The 14,949-nt window shown below is 38.6% G+C and overlaps 4 protein-coding genes across 4 annotated transcripts; 3 read left to right on the top strand and 1 right to left on the bottom strand.

Annotated features, from left to right (window-relative positions):
* Positions 1-2,216: 2,216 nt before the first annotated feature.
* Positions 2,217-4,472, top strand: MELLADRAFT_84385 (uncharacterized protein; the record flags this gene model as incomplete). The annotated part of the gene is made up of 9 exons (XM_007407824.1): positions 2,217-2,796; positions 2,848-3,035; positions 3,094-3,261; positions 3,361-3,483; positions 3,546-3,692; positions 3,750-3,833; positions 3,900-3,998; positions 4,076-4,206; positions 4,280-4,472. The coding sequence occupies 9 exons, from the start codon at positions 2,217-2,219 to the stop codon at positions 4,470-4,472; spliced, it is 1,713 nt and encodes a 570-aa protein (XP_007407886.1).
* A 953-nt stretch (positions 4,473-5,425) lies between these two features.
* Positions 5,426-7,585, top strand: MELLADRAFT_115899 (uncharacterized protein; the record flags this gene model as incomplete). The annotated part of the gene is made up of 6 exons (XM_007407825.1): positions 5,426-6,183; positions 6,277-6,531; positions 6,606-6,730; positions 6,809-7,258; positions 7,334-7,430; positions 7,519-7,585. 6 exons carry the CDS (start codon positions 5,633-5,635, stop codon positions 7,583-7,585), a joined length of 1,545 nt encoding a protein of 514 aa, XP_007407887.1.
* Positions 7,586-8,423: 838 nt separating this feature from the next.
* Positions 8,424-10,626, top strand: MELLADRAFT_22930 (uncharacterized protein; the record flags this gene model as incomplete). Its single annotated transcript, XM_007407826.1, has 2 exons — positions 8,424-10,379; positions 10,465-10,626. Coding segments are annotated over 2 exons (2,118 nt in total), but the record flags the coding sequence as incomplete, so codon positions are not given.
* A 1,507-nt stretch (positions 10,627-12,133) lies between these two features.
* On the bottom strand, positions 12,134-13,912 carry MELLADRAFT_84382 (uncharacterized protein; the record flags this gene model as incomplete). The annotated part of the gene is made up of 5 exons (XM_007407734.1): positions 12,134-12,188; positions 12,265-12,370; positions 12,421-12,873; positions 12,987-13,348; positions 13,434-13,912. 5 exons carry the CDS (start codon positions 13,910-13,912, stop codon positions 12,134-12,136), a joined length of 1,455 nt encoding a protein of 484 aa, XP_007407796.1.
* Positions 13,913-14,949: the final 1,037 nt, after the last annotated feature.

Genomic DNA, 14,949 nt, shown 5'->3' with positions numbered 1-14,949 from the left:
ACTTGGCACCTTATCTATTTCAGACTGAAATAGCTGACATGGATCGTTTAGGTGATGGAACTCGACAAGCTCATCCAGCGGTTTCTGATATCAATTATAAAACTATCGGCACAATGGTGCAATAAACCTAAGTTTCACATGTTGATTCATCTATGTGAATCAATTCAACGATTTGGTCCGCCCTGCCTTTTTGCAACAGAAAACTTTGAATCTTATAACGGAAACACACGAAGTTCATCAATTCATTCGAATCATTTAAGTCCTGGACGAGATATTGCGAATTCTTTCAACAGTTATAAACTGATCAGGGCGCTAGCTTCCGGAACCACATTATATGATCACAAGCTCAAAACATACATCCGTTCAGGTTCAAAAGTCCAAGAATTATTTCGAAACAATAAACTTTTTCAAAAGGCCTTAGGTTACAACGCTTCTTGGAACGTGGAAGCTAGAATTCAAATTGGAAGTAAGTATTTGTGGTAATATAAAGCATTTTCATAACATGTATATGCCGCATTTTTAACCACTGTTATGCTTTTAACTTGTTTCAATTTGCAGAGAAAGCACGCTCCCAACCACCAGATTCGAGAGCTCTGATTCCAACAAACATCTTCAATACATTTTCCGCGGAGGACTGGAAAGTCCTTGAAGATATCACTTTATCAACACAACAAAAAGTATCTGCCAATTCTTTTATTTCTTTCAAAACCAAAAATGACCCCATCGGGAGCATTGCTCGAGTTCAAACAATCTGGGGTGTAGGAGGCTGCGGAATTTCTCAGACAATGGTTGAAGCAGTCTATTGCCAAATGGGCCAGGTGAGCGGATATTATGGAATGCGGGAACTGCAGCAGACTGATACAAGTGTCTGGATCAAAATTGATGTGAGTTATTACCCATATAAATCACTTCCTTCACTACCTCGAGTTTTCTAACCCGTGATTTGTATTTCAACCAAACACGCAGGACATTGAAGGCGTTCTCAATGTCCAACATGACTGTTATCGAGGCAAATGCAATGTGCAGAAGGTCAGGCCGACTATCATTGAACGACGAGTGTCGAAAAAGCTGGATTTTGCTGTGGTTCACGAGGAAACCATGGATTACATCTTAAATTCAGGCGCGTTCTATTCAGCGGAATTGCATCGTAAATATGCTAGGATTCAATTCGCCGAAAGCAACTCGCATGATTGGGTCTTGGCTGTGGAGAAAGGACTTGCGAATTGGGATGCCGCTGTTAAAAAAAGAGACGATACAAAGGAGAAGAAGCGGCAAAAAGCAAAAGACAAAATATTAGGTAGCCAAACAGGTCAACCTTCCACAAACAAGAAAAGAAAAACAAACCAAGGCCAGTAACAGTTACAACCATCTAACTCTGAACTTGTCGATAGGTATCTCTCGACCGGTCAACCGGTCGCGGGCCCTTCCAATTCATGAAGAAAAGATATTTCATTTTTATGATGTTGATCAAACTCACAACATAATTCTTTTTAACCACCGTTATGTATCTCATTTTCGTATCAACATTTTATTAACTCTTTATGGTGCTTCGCATCACCAAGTGAACTTACAAATTTCTCAAATAAATCAAACAAATATTTAGAATTCTAAAATATATATATCTTTGTTTTATTTTTTAATTACAAAGATATATATATGCGCCGTTCAAAGGAGGATACATACTTTACCTTTTGAAGATATCATTGATCGTTTGGCTTCCATTGGAGAAAAATGAAAGGAGTCGAAATCCAAAGGAAAAGATATTGTACAACTGCAATTGTATAAACTTCCAAGTTGATATATCTTAGACCCTTACCAACATGTCAATCTAAGATATCCTTTTCGTGTTAAACGGAGAAGATCCATCGACGATATCTTTGAACGTTTCAAAGATATCTTCTTCATTATTCCTTCAATTTTTGAAAGATCCTCTGAGCGTTCAAAAGGTGCTAAATATTTACTCGGTATTCTTTCATTCCATTGAAACCCACCTGATTATACCTTTTCTCTTATAAGTGGTTCATCGCTGTGCTGTCTTCAACAATCCCATCTTTTCCGTGAAATCAAGGGATTGAAGACATTTCAAAAGTTCAACGGGGCCGGACCGTAGCAATTTGAAATTATCTTCTGAGACTTCTGTTGACTTCATGTCATTTCTCTTTTCACTTCCTCGCATCTTCCCTCTCGCTCAAGACCCTCCAAGTTCACCTTCACCAATGAAGTCTGGTAGTCAACGAACCCAGACGTCCCAACGGGCCATCGCTTCGCAAATCAGTCCTCAACAAGAGCAATCCAATCGGAACACTCCCAGCATTTCAGGCTCTCGGGCATCCACTCGATCTCAAAAGAGGAAACTCACTCAAAACCACCCATCATCGCCATCTCCAGTTTCCACTCGTACTCAACGTTATAGGCCATACCAACGTTCAAAACGTTCGCAGCCAAGTCTTCCAACTCAGCAATCGACACATGGCAACACTCCGAGGGCCTCTGTTTCACGATCTACACGATATCAAAACAGACATCATCAGCGTGAACAAACTGAAGAACTCGAAAGTCACAATTCTCAATTATCTAATCCTACCGAAGGAAATCAGAAAAACGAAGAAGAAGATGATGAAATACCTCAAAAGCCTGCCAAAGAGTCACAGAGAGAAGACTCCGAAGAACCTTTCAATCAAAAAGATTTAAATTTATTCAACACTGGCTCTGATGACAACAATGTAACCGACGAAAGTCCTTATAAACCGGAGGATAGCAGTGAACGTAATAGTAGTGAAGGTGAAGACGATTATCGTAAGTTCTCCACTGCTTTTTATTAAAGTTGAAGGATATTGATAATATCAGCTTATGTGAACTTAGCCACCAAAGCTGCCACAGTCCGCCCCGCTGCTCGAACTATGTCGAAGAACCATAGCGGACAGACTGCTTTACCTTCCCATATGACAGCCGCTCATTCCCAATCTTTCGAACGCATTGCTAATTGGGCTGATCTTGATCAAGATGCTCGCACGGTTGGACGAAAGTTATGTAATGTGAGTAAGATGAACTGAATAACGCACAGAACATGGAACTCATCATCTTATCTCACAGGTTACTGGCAGTGACGATCAATTCCATGCCTGCGTGGTTGCCACACTATCCATGCGCCAAGAGATGGTAGTGTTATCAAATCAGCTTGACGAAATCAAGCAACAAATAAGCAAAATATCTCGTGGAAGAGGCAGTTCTTGGAAAGACGAAGAGCATACCGAGCTCAAAGTAAGCCGTCTGCTAGCTAAGTACCATTTAAATAAATGTTATACATGTGTAATCGAACTAATCTGACACTGGATCAATGCATTGTCATCATCTCTACAGGCAGTTGTTCGTTCTACAGCGGTCAAGAAGATCATGGACGGCGATATCCAGGCATACACCGCTAAGGAGAACAAAGTCATCAATGAGGACCCGCTACCCTTCTGTTTGTATGGGAAAGTCATGGTAATTGTGCTTCCCATTGTTTTCACGTCATTCTTCAAGAACTGATACATTGTTCACGTCAGACTGAGATCTTAGGTAAACCATCCGAATGGAAGAAGGAATATCTTCCACCACGATATGGTGTCGATCCGGACAACAAATCGAGTCGTGCTTTTCATTCTTTGGTGAATACTGCTTTGAAGGAGGTCAGAAAGGACTTTGAAACTGTGGTATGTCTTACTTATAACTGGCATGAAGTGTCCACCTTCCTGACCGAAACTTCTCAGCTCCTTCAAAACATTTATCTTCCGGATCGAAAAACGCCACGTGTGGATGCACCAGTGCCTATTCTTGACACGGTTATTGTCAAAGTAAGTTACTTGTTATCTTGGCTTATGGAAATATCACTGAATCGAAAGACTCCCCCGTATACACAGCTGTACCAAAAGGAACATGGTGTCAGTGGTCAAGTCCTCGTTACCAAAGAGGTACTTGACAAAGTGGGCTACCTTCGATCATCACGATATGCATGGGTGGTAAGTTCATCATGTTGTTCATCTATCTGCAACTTATGTACAACTTACCACTGCCTTTGTCCGGGTCCTCCTCTCAGAGGATGCAGGCAATCCACTGGGGGTTAAACTGTAATAACAAGAATTTTAAGTATGGCAGCCGATCCTTGTGGGACGTCATTGATGAACAACTGGAGTACTTACGAAGTAAATCCACGCGATATCGTCACGCGTAGGTCATGCTATATCTTAATGAATAACTACACCCTTTAAAATGCTTATGCTTATCAAGGGTAATTTTACAGGTTTTTTACCTTGTGTGACCAAAATGACATCGATCGAATCGATGGGACCAAGAATTTTGCCCAATTAAAGGATTCTACCGACTTCTCGCTGCCAAGTGAGGCACAAATTGAGGAGGAAATCGAGTATTTGAATCAGACTTTTGGAACGGAACAGTCACCCGAAGAGGCGTCGCATGTACTCGTCGAAGGCTAGGTTTGATGTATGGTTCTATGACATATAGACCAGTTTGGTCAATGTTTTCATTTATCATTTTATCTTTTATTTTATCTTTTATCAATGGCTCTTTGATACATATGTCTTTTCCCTCATTTTTTTTCTTTTACCTCGTTTTTTTTATCCTTATTTTCAAATTTTTTGTATCGTTGTCAAATCTTATTTTCATTTATCATCAATCTCAATGTGAATTTATGTTTTTGAGTTGTTTCAATTATAGCAATTAACTTGAAGTCATCTGAAATATTATATTCTGTTTGTGTTTCATTAAACAATTACCAATTGACAAAATTTATTAGTAAATAAAACGAGGCATTCATATCCTTGCGACGAATGATGGTTGAAGGCCTCAACCAGTTTCGAGCAAGTGACAACTGGTTCAATCACCAGTCTTGCAAAACACGGGTTCCAACACCGTAAAACGGCCACGTGTGGCCAACGATGGTCACCACCAACGAAAAACCCGGTCCTCAACCGTGACTCGACCCCGGCTGAGGACCAGTTAGAGGGGGGTTCGTGGTGTATCGTTGAGAAGACCAATACTATACTTTGCTACATGTGTAGTATAGTATCGGTCCTTTTTTACCAGTATCGTGGTCAGTATAGTAACGGGTTGCGATACTATACCGATACTATACCGATACTGGTATAGTATAGTGACACCCTTGCTTCTGCAGATAGGGGATCAAATATGTAGTCTCATGCACCCACATCTCCCGAGTCTTGAGCCTGTTTACACATTGTCCAGGGGCTCTGCCAGGGCTTTTCCATTGGGCCGGAAGCAGATTACATGCCATGACAGGCCATGACCCTGGGCCTGATATGGTACGCCACCGGATCTTGCTTCTGACAGCCACGGTACTTTTTGCAATACACTCAAGAAGATTTGTCTCCATTGGAATCCCACTAAAACATTCTCGTGAGTTTGTGGTGCCTTCGTGGCGCACGTTGAAAGGCTGAGTGAAGGGGGCTCAAAAGAAATCAAGATTGTACGCAGGGCTGAACGAAATCTTAACAAAACTTCTGGACAACTGAGGCGAGATCTTGGCTTTGTGTTCTACGACTTTACTCACCACAAAATCAACTCGAATTGAAACCTATACTTTCTCCTCAACTTCCTTCAAGATCCTCTAAACAAAATGTCCAATAATATTCCTTATATCTCTATCAGCGATTCAGATTCATCACCACCAGATCATGAACAACGAGAGTATTATCCTCCATCTCCATCTCCAACTCGATTATCAAGAATTTTCAACTCAATCAATTACAACAGTCCACCACCTTTGGAAAAAAATCGAATCTGTACAAATCGAATCACACCTATTATCTGTTGTTTGACCATCATCTTTGTAATCTTTGTAACTTGGCAAATCGATCTTCATCCAGAGTCGAAACGAGAAGAGGTCAAAACTAGTTTTTCAGGCACCTGGTGTGCTGCATCACCTAGACTTAATTATGATGGAGGCTGTAATCCTTTCGAAGAACCTGGGTATATCAATTATGACTCAAAACATTATCTCAATAATACATGGAAAACATTCAGACCAGATTGCCAACCGGAAAATCTTTTCAAACAACTAGTCGAAGATCTACAGCGTTATAGTCGTGGTCATGATCATAAATCTCCTCGCGCACTTCCCTGGCTACAAAACCGTACTATCGTTCTGATTGGTGATTCAATCGATAGGTCAGTTTCAAAACAAAAATTCACAAATTCCAGATGAAAACCCTGGACTGAAATTGAGACTGATGCGATTTGGTTTCTTTTTGATTTGGCTAGATTTCATCTGAGAGACTTTTGTGATTTGCTCTCAGCGTCAATTGAACCACCATTTCATCCTGTCTCTGACGTAGGGCGTAGTCCATCACCATCAACACCCGATGCACCATCTCAATCTTTTCACGTCGATCCTAATTCTAATCTCACCACACCACCTTACTTTTTTGACTCAGAAGATCATTCTAAAACACCAGATGACTGGCCTATGGACAAACGATCTCAATTTGCTCAGCAGCAAGAGGAATGGGCCAAGCGGTCAGTAGTACTATCCATTCTTTATGAAAGAGTTGAAGGAAAACATTGCTGATGGAAGAAATCAATTTATATAGGGACAACATTCGAACAAAACCATGGGTTTGCGAAGTACCTATCTATGGTTTTCGAATCGTGAGCCTCTTTACGTACGGACTTGAACCATATAAATCTGGATACTTTTTTTCAAATGAAGATTGGTGTAAGTAATACTCATGAAAGAAAGAAAAAAGGTAGATTCAAAGTAGTAAATGTTTGATTTTTTTCTCTCTCTCTTTAGATTTGCCACCTTCTGGATTCCTTCATCGTGTAGACCACATTCTCTTACCACTTCTTCAAAACTTAGCAAAAGAAAGAAATGCACCTCAAATCCTTACACCTGATTTACTTGAAGTAGGATCAGGACTTTGGGATTTGAGACAATGGACAGAAGATGATTCAAGAGCATTGGGACATGGGATTGATGATTCAAGTGAAGTTCCTTATGAAACACTTACTGAAGATCGATTAGGTTGGTGGAAAGAAAGAGCTTTTAAAGTTTTAGAAGGCATCGCTACTCGCTTCCCTCATTCTTCTCCAATCCTTTGGCGTACTTTACATCACCCACTTCGACATACATTGGCACCTTATAGTCGGGTTGAACAACTTGATCAACTTGCGAGATATGTGGTGGGTGAATTACAACGAAAACCTGGAGCTTTGTCTACTCGATTACAAATTGATAATTGGGGTTAGATCTTTCTCTCTTCCTCTTGAGCATACATTCAAAGTTCTCTACTGATCAACACACATTGGATTTGATCAGGTCGGATGATGTTGGGTCAAGAAAACCATTTCAGGGATATCTTACATCCTCGTGCAGCACCTGGTAATGTATTATGGGGTGAAATGATACTATGGGAGTAAGTCTCTTATCTTGCTTCACCTTGTCTCACTCATGCATAGATGTGATACATTCTCATTTGGATTCTCTTGACCAACTCTCTGTAGATTACGAAGAACAGTAATGTCAAAGGAAAATGTCAAAGCCAAACCAAGACCACAAATCATACATTGAAGTCTTTGTATAGACATAAGGATATGAAGAAAAAACACAATCCCATCACTGTATTCATATGATCTTAAGCTTTTGTTTTTATTTTAATTTCACTTTTTGAACTTTGATTTGATATAGATTAGAATTTTTGGACTTCCTGTTTTTCTTTTGGCTTCTTTGATATTTAATTTGATTTCTTTTATAAACATCATCATTTATCATCACGATTAAAATGTTTGATTCCTTTTTTTTTGGAAGTAAAGAGATTTTTGAAAATTTTCACTTGATTAGTAAAGAGTCTTTTTGTTTTTCTTTGGAGTGTAAGGGTGGTTCCTAAATTGTGAAATTGATAAAATTGATCGGATTTTGTTTTACTCTGCATATTCATGAGATTTACATTGGCGTGATGATACTTTGAATTGGAGATATTTACAATGAGTGGTGCTACAGATTACAACCAATTTGATTGCCTTTTTGATATCCCATTGAGCTGGCGTATATGTGGTCTGAGACTCTGGATGAAGCTTGAGTGTGTTAGTGAATCAGAGAGTGAGAGTGAGAGTGGTGTGACAAGTTGTAGTTTGACTGTATTGGATTGAGTTTGAGTGAATTTGATTTTAATTTTTAATTTTCTTTTTTCTTCAGTTGATCTTCATCATGATTAACCTTTTCGATAGATTCACTGGATTCACTGGAATCACTCCAATTCACTGTCACGCTTCACTTCTTCTCGTCCTACTTGGTCTTTCGGCTTATAGGCTTCTCATAGTAGGTAATGACTTTTGTTTTGATTCATCAAAAACTCAAGACAGATCTGACTGAGTGTGATTTGTTTGTGGAATGATAATTAACAACCTGATATATAGATGCATCGGATCCATACCATTGTAAAGCTTTACTTCAGACTGGAAGATGGCTAGATGGAAAGAATTACCAAAATTGGCAACCGGATGGATGCATGCTACATCCTTATAAACCGAAAGAGGTGATCGAATGCTTGGAAGATCGTAGGGTGATTTTCATAGGTGATTCAGTGACGCGCGGATTGTTTTATGGAGCTTTGAGATCGGTCAATCAAACTATCACTCAAGAAGGTCAACCTAAACATTCAGATCGCGTCATACGAACGACTGGTGGGATCGAATGGACATTTCATTGGGATCCTTTCTTGAATACTACGAATTGGAAACGGATCTTGACCGATCAATCAACCCAAAGAAACGGAAAGACAAATCAACCTGCACTCTTAGTAGTTGGATCAGGTGTATGGTTTCTTCGACATCAACTACCTTTCGAACTTTGGCGTAAGAGAGTAGACGAACTATTTGAATACTCTTTATCACAAAAAAAATCGATTGCAGATGAGATTGTACTTTTACCAGTCGAGATTCCTGTGACTGAAAAATTATCAGCCGAACGAAAGACGATTGGACTTAAAGAAGTGAATCAGATGAATGATTATGCATTACAGAAACTTGCTTCAAAATCGGATTACCAAATCGCTATTCCATCGGTTCATAACCTCATGACAGCAGAAGCTGATCTAGAGACAGCAGACGGATTACACTACTCTGAAAAATTGACGAGTATGCAAGCGCGTGTGTTATTGAATATGCGATGTAACGATATACTCGTGAAGAAATTTCCACTGGACAAGACCTGTTGCTCAGACTACCCTAGACCCAATTGGATACAATGGTTGATCATCTTTATCCTCTTAGTCTGGGCTCCTACTGGGCTGTATCTCTACCGGAACTCGAACACGGCTTCATCGCATTGGACGAGGTTCTTCCCAGCTCATGAATACCTGGGTCCTCTGGCGGCGTTTGGTTACTCGATTGTACTCATCTTCCTCGCTGATCGGACAACATTTTTCAACAAAGAACAAAAACAATTCAATGGGTGGTGGTTCGGCCTATTAAATTTACTAGGTTTAGCTGTTGGAATTCTTACATCTCAAGTCTCTGATAAGGGTGATCTTGGTCTATTGAATCGTGAACAAACAGACGAATGGAAAGGTTGGATGCAAATCGCCATCTTGATTTATCATTACTTATCTGCATCTAAGATCTCAGGAATTTATAATCCGATTCGAGTTTGTGTGGCTTCTTATCTTTTTATGACCGGTTATGGTCATTTTACATTCTTTTATAAAAAGAAAGATTTCGGTTTATCACGGATCGTAGGTGTGATGGTTCGACTTAATTTACTTACACTCGTCTTGGCTTATATCATGGATACAGATTATTTATCATATTACTTTTCTCCACTGGTGAGTATGTGGTTTATGATTATCTGGGTGACGATGTATGTTGGTCATCAATGGAATGATCGGCTAGATTTTCTGATTGTCAAATTGATCGGATCAGCCACGCTCGTTACATTTCTCTTTCAATCTACTACACCACTTAAATTCACTTTTGCAGTTCTGAACAAAGTCTTTCAAACACAATGGTTTGCAACTGAATGGGCCTTCAGAGTCACATTAGATATGTATATTGTTTATTGGGGAATGATAGCTGCTTTAGTTTACATTAAAGTTAAAGAGTCAAAGTTAATTGAACGGAATCCGGAAACGTGGCAGAAAGTTTGGACTGCAAGTATTATTCTCAGTGGACTTGGTATAGTTTGGTTCTTTTGGTTTGAGCTCACTCGGTCTAACAAATTGGAATATAATCAAACTCATCCTTATACTTCAATCATTCCGATCGCGAGCTTTATTATATTGAGAAACTCGACGGGTTTTTTGAGAAGCGTTAATAGTAGGGCTTTTGTGTTTATTGGACAATGTTCTCTTGAAACTTTCATCATACAGGTCAGTTGCTGAATTCCTCGAAAAATGAGATCACTTTGAATATGACAAGATACTGATACTTTGATTGTTTGTTGTCAAAAAAAAGTTTCATTTCTGGCTTGGCGCTGACACTAAAGGTATCCTGGTCATGATCCCATGGAATCGATGGAGAACCTTAAACTTTATACTTTCATCTATTGTCTTTGTGTTTATCAGTCATCAAGTGGCAATCAAAACAGGCAATCTAACAGATTGGGTTTGTAATAAACCATCATCTAAATCAAAGAGTACACCAAATAGCACTCAACCAGCTGAGTACGTTCCATTACCAGTAGTTAATAATCCAAATGAATCAGATGAGATCAATGTACAAACCGATCATCAAAAAGAAGCAGCTCAAAGGGTTTTATCAATGGGATATGAAAAGAATGGTGTATTGAATCGGTTCTGGATTTGGATCATCGATGCATTTGATAAGAAGTTATGGTTTAGGTTCTTGATTCTTTTGTGTGGTTTATGGATCTTGAACTTGTTGTATCCAAGTCATGCTGATTCTATTGGACATATCTGTTAGTATTTTTTTGATTTCTTTCTTTCTTGTTGGGGTGGTTCTTATCTAAGATATCAACTGATGTGTTTGGTTTTCTTTACTTTGGGTTAGTACCAACACATTGATCTTGATGGTGAACCTTTGGTCAGTTATTAAAGGTGAAGGAGAATAGTCACTCGGAAGAAGAAATCAAACTTGGTGAACTGGTCTATTGATACTCCAAAAAGAGAAGCAAAAAGGAAAGATCATGTAAAGTAAATAAATTCAAGGTTTATGATTCTTTAACCTTTTTTGGTAAACTCAGCAAGGGGAGGATTTCTTTTCACTTTAGATTTTTCTTTTTTGGATTAATTAGTTGTTTTGTGAACTTTTCTTATATTTGGGTCTGGGGAATTCATTTCTTCTTCTGCTTCTTCTTCTTTCTCTCTTTTTCTTTTTCTTTTTGTGGGTGTGTGTTTCTTTGCTCAGATTAAAATTATATGATTGTATGTTATGAAAAGCTTTTTAAACACTTTCAGGTTTTTTTGGTTTTTGAGTTGAGTTAAGATGAAGTGAAAATTGGAGATCGACAAAAAAAGATTTCACTTGGAATTCTAGAGAAGTTCATGAAGTATTTATTTTTATTCTATGTTTTTATTCTTTTCTTTTTTGGGTCTAATTTATTTTAAGAATGATTTGATTTTGATGATTTAAAAAAAGTTTTTGGGATATGAATTGGTACTTTTATCTTTGAGAGGATAAGAAAAACAATAGTTTCCAGATGAAAATATCTGTTTCTTCTTCACTGGAAAACCTTTACAGTAATTTGGACCATTCATGGTCAACCTCTAGCCATTTTTTTTTAAAAAATTGGGAAAAGAATCTCTGAGACCAGCTCATGAATCACAATGAGTATTACTATTACAAACTGATTTCTGCATATCAAGGATACTTGTTGAGGTCAAACAGTGATGGTTTAGACGGGGCCTCGTTTGATGAGATGGGACTCAGAAACACTGAAGTAGAGTCTTGAGTTATTTGTTTCAATTTTGCATATCATAGTCGAAGACTCTAGGGCCTTTACAAAAGATTGACAGGTTTTGATATAAACTTTATAAATAGATAAAGAAAATTGACATGATTCCCAATAAATAATATAGAAAAACAACGAAACCTGAAGAGATGCGACAAAAAAGACCCAATAGATTTTGAATTAAATTAAATTGAAAATAAACATAAGGAAATGCTACAGAACATTTTGATAATGAGTATAATTACGCCTTAGGACTGCACGTTTTAATCTAAAGAAGGTAGATGGAATGATTGTTAGCCATCAATCCTCAATGATGTATGCATTGTAAGTGATGAACGACTCACTCCCATAGAATTATATCAGCCCACAGAACTGCTCCTGGCAATGCTGCAAGATGAAGTACATCTCGAAAGTGATGCTCTTGTCCTAACATAAGTGCACCTACATATCCTAGACGTCAATACTCGATTAAAAGCTTGAAAATAAGAAGAGAAGCTGACCTGATTCATCTACCCTTAAACGATCCTTTAGAACAGAGTCCTGTGATTTGAGTTGCTGAATATTATATCTAGCAAGTTGATCAAGTTGAAACACACGATTAAAAGCTACCCAATAATGTCTTTGTGTATGATGAAGTGAACGCCAAAGGATTGGAGTTTGATTCTCTGGAAAGTTTTGAGACACGAATCTGACGGCTCTTTTCATTCTAGTACTCCACCAATTTAATCTTCCTTGATCTAAATCTGTAAAAGCTATTGGAGAATATGAATTAGGTTCTTCTTCGCTCTCTTCAAAGTCTTCTTCACCCCATTGTCTTAAATCCCAAAAACCTGATGCCATCTCTATCAAGTCTGGTTTTTCTATATTCGGATTCTTGTAATGTTCAGCTAGGTTGGTGAGTAAAGGTTTCATGATGTTGGTCACCCGACTTGTGTATTCTGCTGGAGGGTAATCTGTAGAGACGAAAAAGTAGAAGGACAATCAAAAGATGAAAGTTTCAGTCTCAGTTTATATTCCAGTGAGCAAGCATCAATTCTACTGGGAAAAGTGATTCATGCAGACTAACATCCAGAAATATTGGCATAAATCCTTCCACCATTTTTAGGTTCAAGACCCCATGTAAACAGATTCACAGCTGTGAATCCATACTTTTCTATCCTACAAACTCTAGGTCTAGTAGTATTAGGATTGTTCTTACCAGATTCCCAAATAGGAGATTGAAATTTAAATAAATCTTCTTCACCAACTGGCCAATTTGAAGGAGGTTTTGTTGGATCGATTGGATCGAAATGGAATGGTTTAGGTGATAAAGGTGAATCGGCATTAATGTAATATGTTTCGGCTGGTGGATCATTAAGGAAAATTGGTGATTCTTCAGTCGATCCAGGCGCTTCGTTCAACATGGTACAAAAGTCAAAGAGGTGCCATCTATGTGGTATGAAACAAGATGATCAAACTTAACTTGAAGGAATTAAAACCTTTGAAGATGTTTTTCTTTTTGGAAATGACTTACCTTTCAATCGAATCACCAATCAAAACTAAAGTCCGATTCTGAAGCCATTTAAATCGTTCATCATTTTCTGCCCTCGAGTTTACCAATAAATCTTGTTTAAGTTTAGAAAACAAATTAGAAGGTCGACATTCCTTTTGATAAGGTCTCCATGTATTATCACCATAATCAGTTTGATTGTAATGTAGATACCCAAGTTGTTGAAATGGATTACATTCTTCTTGTACAATTGAGGGTTGATTGTTCGATTGAGGGTTTTCTTGTTGAACTTCATCTGACACAATCGGATCCCACCACAAAGTACAAAGTGCAAATCCTATGAGAGTACTACCGGCCAGAATCCAAATGGCTCTTTGACAAAAATTACTCAGTGCTTTTAGTCCTGAGTTCTCGACTATTGATTCTACTGATGATGTCTCTCTTGAATCGCTTGGAATGTTCACATAGGCTGCATCACTTTCAGGTTGCCTTCGGATTCCCATCTTGACTGATCCAAGTCGGTGCAAACAAGGTCAGAGGCACTCGAGAGTCAAGTGTTTGCTGGTCCGAAAATCCGGCAGAGGTTGCGATATCGAATGAAGACTTGAAGGACTTGAAGTGGATTCCAAGAAATCGTCGAATAACCTCAGTCTTCAGTCTTCAAGTGAGAAACGAAGGAAGCTTTATTGACGTATATCTTTTTTTTGCCTCGCTCGCCACCAGGTATGTAAAGGATGGTGGGACAAGCAGGAGGAGTTATGATCTCAGGTCGATCAAAAATCCTCAGTGAGGTTTACGGTTTGTTTGAGGCTAGTAATTTGCAAAGCGACATGTTTCAACACGAATTCACGGGCTGCGTCGTATCAGAGCTATTACAATTTCGTTCTGAGGCTGTTGGAGACTTTGAAATTTTAAAGAAGTTAATCCAATAAAGCTCGTACTAAATAGAAATCTTTATCATTCTTGAGAGTGATCCCAAAAAGGCTGAAAAGTCTTTAGGTCCGCCCATTTATAGATGCAAGCCCAGCTGACCTTCTGAAGAGCATAGAGACGCATCATGGTGAAATCTGCGGTCACCCTTGAAGTGATTCTGAACTTCCGAATGTGAAACTTTACCCCATGTTCTCTAATGCTACCATGGTTCAAGATCCTGTATGGTATGATCAGTGTGTGATTTGACGGCGGCGTATGGAAATCTTGTGATGTAGATAGACTGCCACGTAGTTCTGAGCCTGTAACCGAGCATCTCTTCGAGTAACCATTAATCTTTCAAGTCAAGATTTATCAATCGTCTTGTAGATGATTTGAATCCTTGAGTTTCAACACATGCCTTGAAGCGTAAATCCATAGAGCATTGCAGCACTGGAGTCTGATGTTTTATTAGGATTTCAGACTCGCCCAGATGTCTTAGACTTGAATGCCTTTTATATAATATTAAGGAATCTGTTGCAAAACCTAGACCATATTGAAACCAACACACAAGAAATCTTGACTCAGAGATTTCCTGAAGACTACATGTGAATGTGAATTCTTTGATGAT

The sequence above is a fragment of the Melampsora larici-populina genome (assembly GCF_000204055.1).
Source record: "Melampsora larici-populina 98AG31 unplaced genomic scaffold MELLAscaffold_10, whole genome shotgun sequence".
Classification (NCBI taxonomy): domain Eukaryota; kingdom Fungi; phylum Basidiomycota; class Pucciniomycetes; order Pucciniales; family Melampsoraceae; genus Melampsora; species Melampsora laricis-populina.
The sequence above is the reverse complement of the archived record's forward strand: the minus strand, read 5'-3'. Positions and strand labels throughout refer to the sequence as shown.